Genomic DNA, 20,000 nt, shown 5'->3' with positions numbered 1-20,000 from the left:
TAATAATAATGGTACTACTACTACTACTACTACTACTAATAATAATAATAATAATAATAATAATAATAGCAATAATAATAATAGCAATAATACACACTCTCCTTTGTTTGCCTCGTTAAATAATTTCCCCTTACTTAGAATAAGGAGGGAGAGGAAAAAGGAAAAAAAGGAAGGAAAGAAGGGAAAAGGAAAATCTATCTTCTCTCTCGCCTCTTTCCTTTTTTTCTTTTCCTTTGTTTTCCTTCATCCTCGTCTTTATGTTGTTCTTTACTCACACCTCCCCTCGCATTCTCCTTCTTTTTCCTCCTTAATTACTGTTTCCTTTCCTTCCTCTTTCCCTTACTCGTCTTACCTCTTCCCTCCTTGTTTCCTTAAGCCTTATATTCTATCCAGCTCTTCCCTTCTCATCTCTCTCTCTCTCTCTCTCTCTCTCTCTCTCTCTCTCTCTCTCTCTCTCTCTCTCTCTCTCTCTCTCTCTCTCTCTTTCTTTCATTTCCTTCTGCTCCTCCTCCCCTTCATCGTAACATTCTTATCTTCATCGTCCTCCTCCTCCTCCTCCTCCTCCTCCTCCTCCTCCTCCTCCTCCTCCTCTTCACTAACCTTTAAACTCCTATCTTTGTATCCCTCCCTCCTCTTTTGTCTCCCTCTTCTCCTTTTTACATTATCTTTATCCTCCTCCTCCTCCTCCTCCTCCTCTTCCTCCTCCTCCTCCTTCAAGGCTAACCTTCCTCGTAGCATCTTTTTAGAATGCATTTTTGTTATCTAATCCTTATCATTTTATCAATTTCTTGGAGGCTTCTTTTTCTCCTTTTTTTTTTTTTTTTTTTCTCGCGGCGTCACATTTACGCGCGAAGGAAAAATCTTTCTTCTTTGATGAGCGCGAAGGAGGGAAAGAAGAAGAAAGGAGGGAGGGAAGAAGGGAGAGAAAGGACCAAAGTAAGAATGAAAGGAATGAAGAAGATAGGGACGAAAGTGGGAGGGAAAGAGAGTAAGGGAAGAGACTGAAGGAGTGAGGGGAGGGAGGGAAAGGAAGGAGAAAAGGAGAGAAGGAAAGAGGGAAGGAGAGAGAAGTGAGTGATGGAGGAACTGGAAAGGAAGAGGGAGGCTATGATAGAAATGGAGAGAGAGAGAGAGAGAGAGAGAGAGAGAGAGAGAGAGAGAGAGAGAGAGAGAGAGAGAGAGAGAGAGAGAGAGAGAGAGAGTGGGGGTGCCCGCTGATGCAGTCAAGGCACGTTCCCGAACTTGCTTCCTGCCGCGAAACACCTGAGCTGTGTTGATGCCCCTGACCTGCCTCTCACTCCTCTCACTCTACCCTCACTCTGTTCTCCCTCTCTCCCTTCCCTCAGCCTTAGATCGGACACCTGCCTATCATTCTACTCTCACTCTCTCCCTCGGCCTGCCTTGTACCGGACACCTGCCTGCATGACCACCACCACCACCACCACCACCACCACCATCGCCACTACCTGCCTCCCTCACCTGCCTTAATCACCTACTTAACTTTGATGACGCTCCTCTGTTAGGATAACCCGGGCTCCTCTCCTCTTTTGGCCGGCTTCTCCTCGTTTTATCTCCTCCTCTCCAACTTTTTTACTCCTCCCTACTCCTCCACTTCTTCCTCCTCCTCCTCCTCCTTCTCCTCGGCCTTGGAAGATCTGTATGGCTCACAATGCAGTGTTACGTGTGTTTCAACCCATCACGACTGCAACTTCCTAAATATCTTCACTCATCTCTCTCTCTCTCTCTCTCTCTCTCTCTCTCTCTCTCTCTCTCTCTCTCTCTCTCTCTCTCTCTCTCTCTCTCTCTCTCTCTAACTTCTCCCATCCTCACCTCCTCTCCCACACACCTCGTCCTCTTCCCCTCTTCCTTCTCTCTCTAACTTCCTCACCTCCTACGCTCCTTCTTCCCCCCACACCCCCATCTCCCGTATCAGCGAGGGCGCCGCAGGGTCCGGGGGCCGATAAGAGGACCATGTTGTGGGGGGAGGGGGTGCCAGAAAGGTGCCAAGAGAGAAGTGACGTGGCACCGTGTCTGACCTTGCTCCAGTGCCTCCAGGGAAGAGAGACAGGTTCCTTCCCCTCCCTTTTCCCCTCCGTTACCTCACCTTCGACCTTACCTCCTTCCTTTCCTCCTCCTCCTCCTCGTACTCGTTCCTCGCTCTATCTCTCCCTTCCCTCTCAAGATTCGTCCCTTCTCCCTTCCTCCTTTCCTCTTCCTTCGTGCCTTCTACCCCGTCCTATCTCTTCCTTTCCCTCCAAACCTTCGTCTCTCCTCCCTTACTCTTCCTTCGTGCCTTCTCCCACCACGCCCTGTCTCTCCTCTTCCTTCCAAGCTTCTTCTCTCACCTCTTCCTTTCCTCGTTCTCCTCCTGCTCCTCCTTGTACCCAACCTATCTCTCTCCCCCATCCCAAGCCGGTGACCCAATTTCCCCCAAGCAGGGATGTGGGTCACCTATGCTTCCCTTCTCCACGACTGACTAACCTACTTGTCTTTTTCTCAGTCCTCCGTCGCTTTACATTCCCTCCTCGCTTCCGTTTTCTTCCGCTCGTCCCTTTCGTACTTCTTTGCCTCCTCGTCGTGTATATATATTCGTTAAAAGTTTATTTCATTTCCTCGTTCGCAAAACCTCCTTTCCTCCTCGAATCCCGCAGGAAATAAGTTAATGTCATTTCAATATTTTCGCTGGATTCTTCTTATTTTGTCTTTTCTTTCTGTAAATTTGTGTCTAAAGGAATATTTTGCGAGACTGAAACAGAAACAAGAGGAAAAAACGTTTGCATACAGAAGTGCGTGGCGTGAGAAAGAAAACGAGAGAGAGAGAGAGAGAGAGAGAGAGAGAGAGAGAGAGAGAGAGAGAGAGAGAGAGAGTGTGTGTGTGTGTGTGTGTGTGTGTGTGTGTGTGTGTGTGTGTGTGTGTGTGTGTGTGTGTGTGTGTCTATACGGCCAAGAAAATAATAAAAGAAATTGGAACATGGGAAAAAAAGTAAGGAATGAGAAAAACGAGAAATGGAACATAAAAAAAGTGACGAATAAATAAAAAAAAAGTCAGGATCGAGAAGAAAAAAAGAGGAATGGCAGGAGAAAACAGAAGAATGGAGAAAATAAAGAATAAAAGGAAAGAAAGGACAGAGGTAAAAGAGACGAATGGCTGGAAAAAAAAAAGTGAGAAAGGGATACTAGAAAAGTAAAGAAAAAAATGAATAAGAAAAGGTAAAAAGAGAGATGCATAACAAAAAAATAGACTGGCACCTCAGTGGGATCTTTTTCCTCTTTTTGTTTCCCTTGGCCAGTGACACTCAAACAAAAAAAGCTACAAAAATGGTAAAAAAGACCAAACAAAAAAGAGTAAAAGAAAGAAATAGAAAGAAAAAAACGAGAGAAATAAATTAGGAATAACACACAACCCTACCAAATAAAAAAAAAAAAATAGTGACGAAGGAAAAATCATAAGAAGCAATCTTACAATCTTCCTTCGTAAGAGAGAGAAAAGTAACGAAAGACAAAAAAGAAAAAAAAAGAAAGAAAGAAACCAGAAACAACACATATACACCCCTCCCCCACCCCCCCCCAAAAAAAAGAGAAAAGAAAAAATTAACAACAAAGTATAAATTAAGATAAAGCAACATCAACACACTTCCAGCCTTTCCTTACCTTCTTCAGCGTGCCCGTGGTGGTGCCCATGAAGAGCAAGGTGTGGTGGGCGGTGACGGCGGACTGCACGGCGCTCAGACTCACGTTCTTGTACGCGAGGGCGGCGCCGGCGTGGATGGGGGACACACCGGACACCTTCAGGCCGACCTCACAGAAGTTGTAGATGTTTCCCATGGTCTGAAGGAGAGAGAGAGAGAGTGGTATTGTTATTATTGTTGTTGTTGTTGGTGTTATTATTATTACTATTATTACTATTATTATTACTATTATTTTTATGATGGTAGTAGTAATAGTAATAGTAGTAGTAGTAGTAGTAGTAGTAGTAGTAGTAGTAGTAGTAGTAGTAGTAGTAGTAGTAGTGTCCAAAGCAATAACTAAAAAGAAGACGAAGAAGAAGACAAATGAGGAAGAACAAGAAGAAACAAGAAGAAACAAGAAAACTAAAACGAGAAAACGAAAACAAAACACACCAAATGCAATAAAGCACAAGAAGAAGAAGAAAAAAAAACAGGGAAGACGAGCAGAACAGGAGGAAGAGGAAGAGGAGGAGGAGAAGGAAGAAGAAGAAGAGGAGGAGGAGAATAGATATGAGAGGAGCGTGTGTGGGGGCAGCGGGTTCTTGGCCTGTAGTGGTGAAGCTTGGCATTTAAAGAGTATTGGTTAATATTCATTGTGTATACATCATTTAACCTGGATCAGCTTCACCACACACACACACACACACACACACACACACACACACACAGTCTTTTTCATATTTTCATTCCTGGTCCATATCACCTTCCTCCATTTCACAACTCCATTCCCTCCCTTTCATTCCTCCCTCCTCCCACCCTCCACCACTTCTCCCCTCCCGCTACCAGAACCCCCTCTACCCCTCTCCTGAACCACCAAAACACAATAACTGCTCCTATAAAACCCCCTAACATCCCCCATACCCACTCCCCATCACCCACACTGAGACCACTTCCTTGCTATCTCTATTTTTTTACTATTTAACTTACATGAATAACAACACCCCCATCTTTCTCTCTCTCTCTCTGGAACAACAACACACACACACATACATACATACATACGCACACGCGACACACCAGTAACACAATCAGTTCAATTAGTATACCATTATCTGACGCCAAGAAGTGACACGCGCTTCCCAAAATGTCATTAGTCTGTTTACACTCTGACGTCACTTCACTAGGCGCTAATGGAGTTACATGGAAGTGGCGCCTCCTCCTCCTCCTCTGTGATGGTGGTGGTGGTGGTGGTAGTGGTGAAGAATGACAGTAACATCTTAGGTTTGATTCTTAAGTTCCCAAGTCGCTTTACGTGTAAGATAAAGAAAGAAAGAATGGAAGGAAGGGAAGAGGAGGGAAATAGTGCCGTAAGGAAGAGATTAAGGCGGAAAAATTAAAGGAATTGTGGGAGGACAGAGAGAAAGAGAGCGAGGGGAAGTGAGAGGGAAAAGTAAAATGTGTGTGAGGGGAAAATGGAAAATAATGTGGTAGGGAATGTAAGGGAAAGTGGTCATGGAAAGTGGTAGTGGTGGGTGGAGGATGGGAATGACAGGAGGAGGAGGAGGAGGAGGAGGAGGAGGAGGAGGAGGAGGAGGAGGAGTGAAGGACAACACTGTAGCCACAATGGTTATGTCTCGTATTGGGAATCCAAATGACACTATCAATCACAGACAACCTTCAGCACACACACACACACACACACACACACACACACACACACACACACACACACACACACACACCACCTACCCTTTCCCTCCCCTCCCTCATCTCCCTACCTGAACCCCACTGCCTCACTCCTTCACTTCACCTACCCTACCCTTCCCCTCCCATCACCCTCACGTCATCTCCCCTCCCTCACTCACTCCCACCCTGTTTCTCCAACCCCACTGCCTCACTCCTCCCACAACACCCTTTCCCCTCCTCCCCCCGCTTCAATCCACGTACACCCCCACCAACCCTGCCCCCTTGCCATCCCCAGCTGCCCTCCTCCCCCTCCCCTGCTCCATCGCCTCATAACGACCCAAGACAAGCAAGGCGTGACGCAGCATCCCTGTTCCTAATTAGCTAACGACCGCCATCGCCCGGAGACAAGCACAGGTTCACTTTGGCCTAGGAAGAGGTGAATATACTTAAAATGACCGCAGTGATGAGGGTGGTGGTGTGTGGGAGGGGGAGGGTGTAGGATGGGGTAATATACTTACAATGACGGGAGTTATGAGGTGGTGCGGATGAGAAAGCGGTGTTGTGGTGTGGTGTTGTGGTGTTGTGGGGTATGGACAGGTAGTTGTGGCAATGTTTTCTGGTGTTTTGGTGTGTTTTGGGTTGTTTTGTGTTGTAAGTTAGGAGATAGGTACAGAAAGAGATGAATGTACTTAATGGCCGCAGTGACATGTGGAATGGTACAGTGGGTATGGATTCGGGTGAAGGAGGTGATGGGTGACGGGTGACGGGTGATGGGGTGCTATGGGGTGTTTCGGCGAGATGCACAGATTAACTTTGGTTCAGGATGAGGTGGCATAATATTTGCGGCGTGTGAAATATTTTTTTCTCCCAAAGTAATGAACGTCTTAATGAAACAAACACACGTGCACACCAAATTTTACACAAATCCAAAAAAAAAACGTCTACCAAGTAACTCGGCCTCCCGCTAACATGACTGCAGACGGGGTTATGGAAGGCGTGATGGGGTGATGGGGATGAAGAAGAAGGGAAGGGGTGGGGAAGGGTACTTGTGGTAGTGATGGTTCGGAAACAGACACAGGTTAACTTAGGCAAGGTAGAGGGTGAATATACTTAACCGCGGTGAGGGGATGTGAAGAGGCGAGGAAGGGGTGACGGTTAGGGTAAGGGTGTTGTGGGATGTTTTGGGGTGTAGAAGGGCAAGAAAGAGGTGAATATACTGAAAATAACCGCAATGATGGGATGTGAGGGGGCGGGGAAGGGGTGATGAATCGGGGAGAGGAGGGGAGGAGTGGGGTGTTGTGGGGGTGTTTTTGGGGTGTAGGGGTGGTGGTTCCTTGCTGCCACACCCTGCCCATTATGGTAATATCCTCCCCAGCCCACCAGGCGACTAATGCTTACACGCAGACACCCACTTAAGTTGTCACGACCACCCGTTCACTCCACCTCCACCACCACCTCCACCTTCTCCACCTGCCCACTCCACCTCCCGCCGATCCCCAAAGCTCCTCCTCATCTTACCTGACCTCCTCGGCCCTACTCAATGCCTATCTACTCGTCCTTCCACCTTTTTCATCCACTCCTCCACATCGCTATTCTCTCGCCTCATTAACTTCATCACTATACCAATCACTGGGCGTGTGTGTGTGTGTGTGTGTGTGTGTGTGTGTGTGTGTGTGTGTGTGTGTGTGTGTGTGTGTGTGTGTGTGTGTGTGTGTGTGTGTGTGTGTGTGTGTGTGTGTGTGTGTGTGTGTGACTGTGCGTGCGTGCGTGCGTGCGTGCGTGCAAGGCGAGGACTCCACACTCTTTACCTTGCAAATATTGGTCTTCCTCCTCCACCTCCCTGACTCCCTCCCCCGTTCTCTCTCTCTCTCTCTCTCTCTCTCTCTCTCTCTCTCTCTCTCTCTCTCTCTCTCTCTCTCTCTCTCTCTCTCTCTCTCTCTCTCTCTCTCTCTCTCTCTCTCTCTCTCTCTCTCTCTCTCTCTCTCTCTCTCTCTCTCTCTCTCTCGACACTTCCAAAACCACCATCACCACCATGCACCATTCTTCCTATAACTCTCTCTCACTCTCTCTCTCTCTCTCTCTCTCTCTCTCTCTCTCTCTCTCTCTCTCTCTCTCTCAACCGCACACCCACACGGAACCAAAAACAAACAGCACAAAATCAACTTGAACAAGAAGCATCTCAACAAACTAACACACAAAAGAGAACACAAAAGCAAACACAACAAGAAAAAAATATGAACAGAAACTTTTCCCTCCCCATCAAAAAAAATAATAAAATAAAAATAAAGAAAATATAACTAGAAAAATACGCAAAAACTCATCCATTTACAAACGCGTCCATACAATTATTTAACCTCTTTTTTCTTCTTTCTTTCTTTCTCTTTTTCCCTCTTTATTGAAGGTAACGAAGGTGAGACTGGAAGGAGAGACACAAGCGGGAAAGAGGAAGAAGAGAGGAAGAAGGAGGGAAGGAAAAGAAGAGGGAAGGGAGAGACTGGAAGGAAAGGAAGGAAATAGAAGGAAGGAGAGGGAGGAAAAGATTGGAAGAGAGAAATGGGGAGAAAGTAAAACAAAGTAAAGGAAAAGGAAATGCAGAGAAAGAAGAAAGAGATAGGGGAGAAGGAGGTAAGAAGAGGAAGGGAAAAGAAGGAAGAAAAAGGAAGATGAGTCTGGAAATAAGGAGAGAGAGAAAAAAAGGAAATATAACTGAGGATAAAGATGGAAACGCAGAGAAGGACAGAAGGAAGCGGAAAGGAGATGGTGAGAGGGAAGGAAGGGAAGGACGGAGAGGGAGGGAGGGTAGGAAGGAGGTTTGCAGGTCCTCGGGATGTGAAGGTTTTGTTGACACTTCGTTCTTGTGGAAGGATTTTTTCTCCCTCTTCCCCGGAGTGAACCCTTTCTGGTGGCTGTCGTTCAGGGGATGGATGGCTGAGAGAGAGAGAGAGAGAGAGAGAGAGAGAGAGAGAGAGAGAGAGAGAGAGAGAGAGAGAGAGAGAGAGAGAGAGAGAGAGAGAGAGAGAGAGAGAGAGAGAGAGAGAGATACGAAGATGAAAGAAGAGATGGTAGCGGTTTGATGGTAAGAGATCAGAGACAGAAGAGAAACAGTGACAGGGCGCGATATTAAATTAGGAAAACAAAGATGAAACAAGGGAAAGGAGAAGCGAGGAGCGAGGAGGAGTTGAGGAGGAGAAAGGAACGCTTAGATCGATTAAAGGAGGGAGTAAAAAGGGCAAATAAGCTACAAAGGGAGGGAATGGACGAGGATAAATGGATAAGAAGGCGTGGAGGAGCCCAAGGGTGTCACGAAAGTTGAGTTCTGAAGGAGGGCTGGCGTGCAAGAAGGAATTGAATCTAGGAACGGCAAACACTCACTAGAAGGAGGGAGGGAGAGACGGGGGAAGGAAGGAGGGAGGGAGGATGAAAGTGTGAAAGGTTGAGTGAGAGAAAGGATACAAGAAAGGAAGGAAGGAAGGAAGGAAAGCTGAAAGACAGGAAGAATAGAAGGAAAAAAGGAAGGAAGGAAGGAAGGAAGGAAGGAAGGAAGGAAGGAAGGAAGGAAGGAAGGAAAGAAGGAAGGAGGGACGTGTGAAAGATTGAGTGAGATAAAGGATACAAGAAATGATGAAAGGAACGAAGGAAGGAAAGATAGAAAGATACGAAGAATAGAAGGAGAAGGAAAGGAGGGAAAGAAGGATGAAAGGAAGGACGAAAGAATTCTAAGGAGGGAAGCAAGGATGAATGTTAAGATAAAAAGGATGAAAGAAGAGAAGAATGGAACAAAGGAAGGGAAAAATATTGAAAGAAGAGAATAATGGAACAAAGGAAGGGAAAAAAATATAACAAAAACTAACAAAGCAAAGATTAAACATAAAATTATATCAGTAAAAAAAAAAAAACTAGAAACAAGGAAATAGGATAAGGAAAGGAAGAGAAAAAAAAAAAGGAAGATTCTGACAAGAAAATAACATTGAAGAAAAGACAGTAACAATGGTAGTAATAAATATCCACTGTCTGTCAAACATCAATCCCTAATAAAGAAAATAATAAACAAATAAAAATAATAATAATAATGATAATAAATAAAATAAATAAATAAATAAAAGCTAAAAAAGTTAAGATAAAACAATAAAGGATAACAGAAGAATTGAAAATAAGAGACAAAGAAACGAGGAAATTGAAAACGAAACAAAAACAAACGGAAAGACGAAAATGAAAACGAAAAAAAAAAACAAGAACAGAAAACAGGAGAGAGACAAGAGAGCGACTGGAGAAGAGGAAGAGGAAGATGAAGGAGGGAAGGGAGGTACCATACATCAAAAAGGGAGAAAAGAATGCTATAAAATCATGCTCTCCCTTGCAGACCGGTACGCAAACCTACGCAATTTTCTGCTATAGCGGTGGAATAACACATACGCCCGGCCTGAGTCAACACGAGGAGGAGGAGGAGGAGGAGGAGGAGGAGGAGGAGGAGGAGGAGGAGGAGGTAAAGGAAGAAGAGTAGGAGGAGAGGTGAAGAAGATATATACTCGTACTGCTTGCCAACGAATCTCAATCCAGCCCTCTTCCTCTCTCTCTCCCTCTCCCTCTCTCTCTCCCTCTCCCTCTCTCTCTGGCAACCAAACCCTACATCTCCATAATTTATTCTGATCGTCATCGCAGCCTCCTTGAAGCGCCCTCGTCGCGTCGCCCCCAAGCCTAATTCCTGCGGCCCGTGTTTACTCCCGTCCACCCAAGTGTCATCGCTGCCCATTTACGATTCCCGCGACTCACACGCCACCACCACCACCACCGCCACCACCACCACCACCACCCTCCTCCTTGCCTCTTTGCCTCTCCCTTCCTTCCTTCCTTACACTCCTCTATACTCTTCCTCCTCCTCTTCCTCCTCTTCTTTGCCTCTCCCTTTCTTCCTTAAACTCCTCTGTACGCATCCTCCTCCTCCTCCTCCTCCTCCATACGCCATCTCTACTAAGCCTCCTTCTCCTCCTTCTTTCCATTCCTTTCTTTCCTTATACTTCTCTATACGCTTCCTCCTCCTCCTCCTCCTCCTCCTCCTCCTCCTCCTCCTCCTCCTCCTCCTCCTCGTCCTTCTTTCCTTTTCTTTCCTTTCTTACAATTCTCCATATGCCTCCTTTTCCTCCTCCTCCTTCCTCGCCTCTCCCTTCCTTCCTTATACTCTTCTGTATGTTATTACCATGTCTTCTCCTCCTCCTTCTCCTCCTTGCCTCTCTCTTCCTCCCTTATACTTTACTCTTCCTCCTCTTTCTTGCTTCTTCTTTCCTTCTTTACGCTTCTCCATTCACCATATACATCACATCTTCCCCTTCTCTTCCTTTCATTCTTCACTTATTCAACACATCTTTTTTCGTTTCATCACTTAGTTGTTTGTTTTCTTGTCTGTCTCTACCTTTCTCAAACTTCTTCCTCTTTTCTCTTTTTTTCTTTTTTTGCTATTGTATTTCTCTCAGTTTTTATCAGAAAGTCTCCGCAAACAGCTCCTTAAGAACCAACAGATCTGCTGCTGCTTATTCCTCATTTGTATTCATTCTTGCTTTAGTCAGGAACACTCAACTCTTCATTTTCATCCTTTTTTTTTTTTTTTTAAACTTGTCAGTCCCCACAAACAGGCCTATTAGGACCAAGACATCTGCTGCTGCTTGTTCCTCCTTTGTGTTCCCTCGGCTCCCTTTTGTGTTTCCTCCTCCTCGTTCCAAATACACGTTTTTTCCCCCTTTGTCTCAGGATGAGGGTAGGAAGAAGAGGGGTAAGAGATGTATGTTTCCCCTCAAACTCGTCCCCTTCCCCCTCTGGGTCCCTAAAGTCTATAGGCCTCCGTGAATTGAATAAGGGTATTAAAGTCTCCCTCAGCCTACTTCCCTACCCCTCTCCGTGACCCTTGACTCCCCTCACCTTCCCTCCCCTCTACCTCGCCCTCGCCCTCATCCCTGCCATCTCCCAGGCAAACAGTGCTCTAAATTAAGGATTGACTCCCCCAAAGCCCAAATTTAAATAAGGGGAGGCCTGTCACTCATCTCGGTAAACCAGTGCATACGCCTCTCCAGCGCCACTCCCAGGCCTCTAAGCCGCTCCCATTCCAGGCCGCGTCCACCCCAACTGTTCCCCGCTTGTCCAAACTCCCTCAGTCTCTAAGCCGCCGTGACCACCCAAGCCACTCTAGCTGATTTTCGTCTAATGGTGTCTTCATAGTCTTCCCATCTCAGAATAATGGGCCTTTAGTGTATGTGTGTGTGTTGAGTCAATAGAACTGCTGGCCATTTTTTAGTATTCCAGACACGGCAGGATAACAACATTCACTGTCCATGTCCAGGCTATTCCAGATTCTTTGATGGCTGTTTAAAGTCCAAATGATTTAAAGTCATTCCAGAAAAGGCGATTATTTCATTTCATTCCAGACAAGGCAAGATAAGGAAATTCACAAGCCATGCTCAGATTATTCCAGATTCTTTTAATTTTGTTTATTTTAAGTCCAAATGATTCCAGGTCATTCCATATCATTGCAGAAAAGACGAGCACTCCAGATAATTCCAGAGAGGGCAAAATTAGGACATTCACAAGCCATGTCTACACTATTCCAGATTCTTTAATGCCTGTATATTTCATGTCCAAATCATTCCAGGCCATTCCAGGTCATTCCAGGTCACAAAACAAAATGAGTCGGTACAAATTTAGATTCCAGATTTTGAATGCAGGTTATTTCAGACCCAAACTATTCCAGCTGATTTCGGGTCATTACATATAAGACAATTAGGAAAAGTAGGCAATTCCAGGGTATTCCAGACGTGTCCAGGTCTTTAATGCCTTTTTGTTTCCAGTCCGCACAATTCCAGCCTATTCCGGATAATTCCAGATAAAACAGTCACGAAAATCCGAACTCAAATCAAAATAAAAAAACGTGAACTATTGTAATCATCTATAGGAAATTGAAGGTGTTCTAGTATTTGATTATATTAGATGCCTTAATATTGATGTATTTTGACCTAACTTTATTTTTCCTCCTCCTCCTCCTCCTCCTCCAAGAATTTTTTTTTCTGTATTTTATCATATCTCTCTGATCTAACCTTCCCTTCTCTCCTTCCTCCTACACCACCATCTCCTCCTCCTCCAAGTTTTTTTTTTTTTTTTTTAAGTATTTAATCATAACTGATCTAACCTTCCTTTCTCTCCTTCCTACACCACCACCGCCATCTCCTCCTCCTTCTGCCACCCTATCAGTAATTAGTCTCCCTAAGATTCCCATTACTTTTCTTATCTCCCCGAACACCACTCCTGTCACCGTGTCGTCACCCCACCAGCCCTTCTACAGGAGAGAAAAACCGAACCTAGGGATAAAAAAAAAAAAAAAAAAAGTGAACGATGTGTTAGATGAGGGAAGAAAAGGCGAAATGATGGTATTGGCTGGTGAGGATATGGGGAGGGAAGGAAAAGGAGAGGAGGAAGGGAAGGAGGGAAAAAGAGGAAGGGAATGGGAAGGAGTGAAGGGAAAGAGGGGGGAAAAGAAGAAGGGGAGGATGAGGAGAAGAGGAAGTGAAAGAAGGAAGGAGGAAGAAGGAGTGAAGGAGAAAGAAGGGAAAGAGAAGGATGAAGGGATGGGTGAGGGCAGTAGTGTGTGTGTGTGTGTGTGTGTGTGTGTGTGTGTGTGTGTGTGTGTGTGTGTGTGTGTGTGTGTGTGTGTGTGTGTGTCCGCCCTCGCGCGCTACAAACCAGGCATACCAGGTGATTTAATAACAGGGGGGTAGGGGGAAGCGGTACTGTGAGAAAGAGGGGAAGGGGTGGGGGTGAGGGGGATTAGGGGGAGGAAAAGGGCTCCTAATCCACGCTGGAGCCAACTAATCCAGGCTGATCCGCCACGCACTACACGGCAACTGAGCTTGAGCCAGGGGAGGAGAGATGGGGGAGGGAGGGAACAGGAGGGGTGTCTAAAGAAGGGGAGGGAAAAAAATAAACTGAAAAAAACGGGAAATGGATGGAAATGGAGAGAAAGAAGAGGAGGGGAGGGAAGCAAAGGGGAGGAAAGGAGAGAAAAGGGAAGAAGAGAGGGGGAGAGAAGGAGAAAAAGTAGAATGAAAGACGGGAAATTAATAGGAAGGGAAGTAGAGATTGGGAAGACGAGGACAGGAGACAAGGAAAGGGGAGGAAAGGGGAATAAGAGAAAGGAAGAAGGAAAGAGTGAAAGAAGAATGGAAAAGATAACGATGAGGAAACAGGAAGAGGAAATGAAGAAGGTAAGAATGGGCAGGGAAGTGAGAGGGGAAATTTTTAAGGTGAGAGGATGGGAGAGTACAGTGAGGGAGGGAGGGAGGGAGGGGAGAGGTGGTGGTTTCACAAGTAAGGGTGAGGGAGAGTGGGGGAGGAAGGGAGGGGGAGAGGTGTAGCGCAAGTTGAGAGTGAGTAAATACAGGAAGAGGAGGGGAAGGGGAGGGGAGAGGAGGGTAAGTGAGGGGAGAAGGGGAAGTCGAGAGCGTGAAGGAGGAGATAGAGAGATTAAAACTATGTATATCTATCTCAAATTACTCTCTCTCTCTCTCTCTCTCTCTCTCTCTCTCTCTCTCTCTCTCTCTCTCTCTCTCACACACACACACACACATACCTAACCTAACCCATCCATAAATAAAGAACAGTATGTGTGTGTGTGTGTGTGTGTGTGTGTGTGTGTGTGTGTGTGTGTGTGTGTGTGTGTGTGTGTGTGTGTGTGTGTGTGTGTGTGTGTGTGTCACTACCTCACATCAAAAATCTGTTCCTCATAAAACGCCATTTTCACGTCTCTAATCCCCTTTCAGCTTCCTTCCCCTTTTTTCCCCTTCCTTTCCTTCCCCCACTTTTATCTCCTTCATTCCATTTTTTCCCTCAGATAGCAATTTCCTCTGACTTTTTTCTCTCACGTCTTTTTTTTTTTCTCTCTCTCTCTCTCTCTCGTCCTTTCTTACCTCACCCTCTCTTTTACTTTGTCGCGTCTCTTAGCTCCTCATTCTTTCCTCTCACTTTTCCTAATACTGTCACTTGCTTTTTAGTATAATGCTGCTATTTTTTACCTTTCTTCCTTACTTTTTTTTCTTTTTTCTTTCAAATTTTGTTCTCAAGAATTTTATGACCACGTTCATTCTCTCTCTCTCTCTCTCTCTCTCTCTCTCTCTCTCTCTCTCTCTCTCTCTCTCTCTCTCTCTCTCTCTCTCTCTCACTTTTTCACACCTGGTCTAAGGGATTACCTTCACAGATTTACCTGTCGTAGCCTCGACTGCCGCATCAGAACCTGCTTACATTCCTTCCTCACTCCCTCCCTAACTCCTTTACTCCCTCCCTTTTTATTTATTTACTTATTTATTTTACTTCCTAACACTCCTTCTTTCTCTGTTCCCTCAATCTTTGCTCTGGCCTCATCCTGCTCTTTTCTCTCTGTTTCATCTTCTCTTCCTTGGTCTTTCAAGTCTAAACATTCTTTCTTTCCTTCACTCCTCTCCCTCCTTCCATCTTTCTCCACGCACTTCGTTATTCCTTCACTTCTTCCTTACACCTTCTACATCTCACAATTTTTCCTCCTATTCCTGTTCCTCCTCTCCTTTCTCTCACACCCATATTCTTCCACGCCTTTATTTACATTTTCTTTCCCTTCTTTTTACCATCTACACAACACTTCCACTTTCCTTTCACTTTCCCATCCACTTTCCTTTTTCACACGTATCTTCCTTCATGCTTCTCTTTATTCCTTTTTTCCCTTTCTCACACCTTCTTCCTCCTCCTTTTCTCTCTCCCGCATCCACTTTCCTTCATGTCTCTCTTTACTCCTCTCTCTTTTTCCTTTACTTTCTTTCACACACATCTTTCTTCATGCCATTCCTTAATTTTTCTTCATTTTTTTAAACCTTTCCGTACACCCCACTCTCCCCCTCTCTTCCTTTCTCATACCCATTTTCCTTCAAGCATCTTTTTACTCCTTTTTTTCCCTTCCTTATACCTTAACACAACCGACCTTTCTCCTCCTTTTCCTCTCGCATTCCTTTTTTTCCCCACCTCTCTCTCTTTCTCTCTCTCACATCCATATTCCTCCTCTCTTTACTCCTTCCTTCCTTTACTAACACCATCCACACCACCAAACCTTTCTCCCCTTCTCCCAGTCTACCCCCAACAAAAGACCCAGTTCTACAGTCCTTTCCCGCTCACTCCTACATCCCCCTACACTTCTCTTTACTCTCCCGTGTACCAGGGCCGCTCATGACCCCCAGCACGAGGTCAGGGAGTTATGAGGTGGGCCGGTAAATCAGTACCTCCCTTCCTTTTAGCCTGAGCAAAATAAATCGAGCATAAATAAAAATAAAACTGTCTGGAGCAGGTAAGGCCGTATTGGTGGTGGTGGTGGGGGTGGTGTGTGTGTGTGTGTGTGTGTGTGTGTGTGTGTGTGTGTGTGTGTGTGTGTGTGTGTGTGTGTGTGTGTGTGTGTGTGTGTGTGTGTGTGTGTGTGTGTGTGTTGTTTGCTTTTTATCTTTTTTTTTTCTTTCTCCTTTATAATTCAGAGCATCAGATTAAGAGTTTCGGTGAGAGAGAGAGAGAGAGAGAGAGAGAGAGAGAGAGAGAGAGAGAGAGAGAGAGAGAGAGAGAGAGAGAGAGAGAGAGAGAGGGGGGTGAAGTGTGTTCTGTCCGACTTTCGGTGTAAAACTTAGATTAGGAATCCGAGAGGTGTGGCGAGTAACGTGCGGGAAGAGTCCTACTTTCTCTCTCTCTCTCTCTCTCTCTCTCTCTCTCTCTCTCTCTCTCTCTCTCTCGAGTTACGCCAATGGACGACGTACTCTCATTTCCTTCCCGGGAGTTATGTTAATCCTATTCCAAACCCGTGAATATTCTCCTCCTCCTCCTCCTACACTACTACCAACAACAACTATCTCCTCCTCCTCCTCCTCCTCCTCCTCCTCCTCCTCCTCCTCCTTCTCCTATATATACTCCACAACTCCTACTATTACTTCTACTGCAACATCGTCTCTCCTCCTCCTCTACCTTCAGTACGTCTTCCTCTTCCTACTCCTCCTATATTTACACCACCACCACCACCATCACCACCACCACCACTACTACTACTACTACTACTACTTTCTCCCTCGTTCTTCCCCTACATCATCATCTTCTCCTCTTCCTATATCCTCACCACTACTGCTACTACAACCACTACTACAGCCTCCTTCCTGTTCCTCCTCCTCCTCCTCCTTCTCCTCTTCCTCATTCTCACACCTGGAAATAAATGCCGCGAGACGTACAACAATAGTGTTTAATTAAAGCAAGACCCGAGTGTATGGACGTAACTCGCCACTGCCTAATTGTGTTGTTGTTCATGTCCCCACGCACGCATCTGCCCCCAGCAACCTCTCACCTGCCTGCCTGCACCCTCCCAAACCCTCCTGCACCTTCTCACACTCTCCTACACCCTCACACATCTTCCTGCACCTTTCCAAGCCCTCCATCCATCCTCTTGCACCCTCTCATACACTTTCTCACCCTCTCACACCCTCCTGCACCTTCGCCCACCCTTCCTCACCCATACCTTCCCCCAGCTTTACATCACGACCGCCAGAGATGAACTGAGACGCGTATTCCTAACTTTCTCTATGATTTGCAACACTTCACAGCACTAAGCAATGGAATCTTTGAGCATCGATGAGAGAGAGAGAGAGAGAGAGAGAGAGAGAGAGAGAGAGAGAGAGAGAGAGAGAGAGAGAGAGAGAGAGAGAGAGAGAGAGAGAGAGAGAGAGAGAGAGGGTTTAAAGGATAGATCTAGTTATTTTTGGTCAGTGTAATGCTTGGATGTGGGTGTAAAGTGGGAGGAAATGTCATAGAGTGGTTATGGTAATGAGGGGGAAGCTATACAAATTACCCTAGCAGGAAAAGTGTTAAATGCTTCCTTCTCTCACAGAATTACTTTCATTTGCCACAGAGATGATTCCTCGGGTTTTTATAAGTGCTTTCCCTATCGGTAAAGTAGACTCCTTGCCAATCTCGCCAGAACATAAGAAGAAGAATATTCACAAAAACACCAATGAAAAATCTAGTGGCGTATTCATAACCACTTTGTTCTCTCTTCACTAGTTTCAAGGGCCACAAAGATAATTATTCAGATTTTCACGTGTTTTCCCTACTGGTGATGTAGAATCCTTGTCAGACCATCACTAGAACCACTAAAACACCCTCTGAAACCCTAGCAACATCCACTACAACCTGTTAAATGCAAGAGGTGGAGCAGGGAAATATTTAGAAGTCAGACTTGAAAACAGTACCAAAAGCGAGACTGGGCAGAACTGGGTGGGACTTACGAGCACTAACAGTCACTAAAAAACCCACACCGAACACCCGGACACTTCTATATGCCTTGTGAGCGGCTGGGAAAGAGAGAGAGAGAGAGAGGGAGAGAGAGAGAGAGGCCCACATACACACACAGTAGGACAGAAATAGGGTAAGAGGTTAAAGGCAGAAACCAGACTGGGTTACTGGGGAGCTGAAAGGGGCTAAGGACTGAGGGAGGCACTGAGGGACTGAAAGACTAATTCTGCAGCGAAACATAACGCAAGACTGATTGGGACAAGTGGGTTACGTCGTCTTTATGGCCTTCTAGTCTCTGATTCGTTAGTTTTATGGTGAGACGAGGAGACATGAGGAGCCGCCGAGCCTGGAGCCATAAATCCAAGGCTGGCGGAGACGAGGAGCGGATGGAGAAAGAGAGGAGAGAGAAGGAATAACGAGGGAACTGAAGGGAAGACTAGAAAGACGATGAGGAAGAGAGGAAGTGAAGCAATGGCAAGATGGGATGGGGAAGTAAAGGGAAAGGTGAAGAAAGTAAGGGAAAATCAAGGACAGACGTTAAAAAGGGGAAATAAAGGGAAGTTGAAGGTAATTAAGGAGAGTAGAAATGAAAGCAAAAAAAAAGGGACTAAAGGAAAAAAGAAGCAGGAAGTGAAAAGGCAAAGAAGAATAGGAAAAGAGAAGGACAAAGAGCAAAAGAAGAAGTGAAGTAAACACTAAAAAGGACGAACAGTAAAAGAAGTGAAGAAATGGCGAAGGAAACGATGGAAGGAAGAATAAGTGTGATTGGAACAGCCGTAAAATTAGAATGACAAGACAGAACGGGAATAAAGAAAAGGAAAGAAAGATACAACCAAATAAATTCGAAACGCCTGTAAATTTAGAAGACAATGAAAACAAAGGAAAAAGTGTCAATAATGCAAGTGAAGATAGAGAGAGAGAGAAAGAAGGCATGAGAGAGAGAGAAAAACAAAGTACACAAACAAACAAACGGATGAAAAACAGAGGAAGAGAGACAGGAGGAAGGGGAAGAGAAAAAAATAAAGAAAACTAGGCAAAGAAAGAACGGGGGAAAAAGACACATGGAAAGAAAGACGAATGTGAAGAAAGCAAAGAATGAAAAAGGTAGAGCGAGAGAAAGAAAAAAAAAAGAAAGTTAGGCAAAACAAATACAAAACACAAAAGTGAGGGGAAGAAAACAGGACAACACAAGAACAGAGAGAGAAAAAAATAAAGAAATAAAACATGCAGACGAAACAACAAACAAACAAACAAACAAACAAACAAACAAACAAACAAACAAACGAACAACACCCCCTAAAAAAAAATCACACAAAACATACCAAAAAATAATGAAAAAAAAACACCCAAAAAAATAAATAAACCAAACTGAAAAAAAAAATACAAGATAATGAAAAAATGAACTATCCAAACAAGGCAAACGATGAAAAACCTTCTCAATCACGCTAATACCTGAGATACAATGGCAAGTACCTGCAAAATACCACACCTGCCAGAGAGTAATTAACCTGCACCTGCCAGCTCCCTCTAATAGACATTCTCTTAATTTCTCGCCCTAACTTATAGTGCAAAGATTAAATATACTCACGATACGAGAGTGAGGGTGGGGAGAGATGAGGAGGGGACTGTAATGCGAAGGATGCTGTGATAAGATGGAGATGAGAGGATAAAAGGTGGGGAGGAGAAAGGGTGAGGGGAGATGAGGGAGAGGGTGAGGGAAGGACGCAGTGATAAGATGGAGATGAGGGGATAAAAGATGATAGGTTAAAGATGGAAGAGGGTTGATGAATGATGAGATACTAAAAGATGGCATTAAATGAAGGAGAAACTGCAAGGGAGACGATAAAGAGAGGGAGATGAAATAGGAAGGAGGAAGATAGATTATGAGCGAAGGAGTGGAAGGTGGAGACAGCAGGGAAGGAAGAGGAGGATAAATGAGAAGACTGAAGAGAAAAGAACAGAAAGAGAGAAAAATGAGGGAAATAAAGAGACTGATGGAAGAATGGAAATGAAGGAAAAGAACAAATGGAAAAGAAGGAAAGAGAACACTAAAAAAGGTATAAAAAATGCAAGGAAAAAGAATTGGAATGAAAGAAAAGTAGAGTAAGGAAGATTATAAAACAGAGAGGAAAAGAAGGGTGAAAATGAAGGAACTGGAGGAAAGATGAGGAAGAGAAAACAAGAAAAACTGCCAAAGAAAGGATGGAGATAGAAGAAAAAGAACGGAGGAAAAGAAGGAAAATACAAAAAGAAAATCGAAAGAAGGATAAATAGACTGGGGAAAAAAACTGGAGGAAAAGAAAAAGAGAAAACAAGGAAAAAAAGAAT

The 20,000-nt window shown here is 44.9% G+C and overlaps 1 protein-coding gene across 1 annotated transcript in view; it reads right to left on the bottom strand.

Moving 5' to 3' along the window:
- Window positions 1-20,000, bottom strand: part of LOC135112730 (plexin-B-like) — a 420,239-nt gene that overhangs the window by 285,586 nt on the left and 114,653 nt on the right. The window contains 1 exon segment of the mRNA XM_064027486.1: window positions 3,652-3,828. Coding sequence (XP_063883556.1) covers window positions 3,652-3,828 — 177 coding nt within the window.

Source organism: Scylla paramamosain, chromosome 24 (genome assembly GCF_035594125.1).
Source record: "Scylla paramamosain isolate STU-SP2022 chromosome 24, ASM3559412v1, whole genome shotgun sequence".
Taxonomy (NCBI): Eukaryota; Metazoa; Arthropoda; class Malacostraca; order Decapoda; family Portunidae; genus Scylla; species Scylla paramamosain.
Note: the sequence above shows the minus strand (reverse complement) of the source record. Positions and strands in the feature narration are given on the sequence as shown.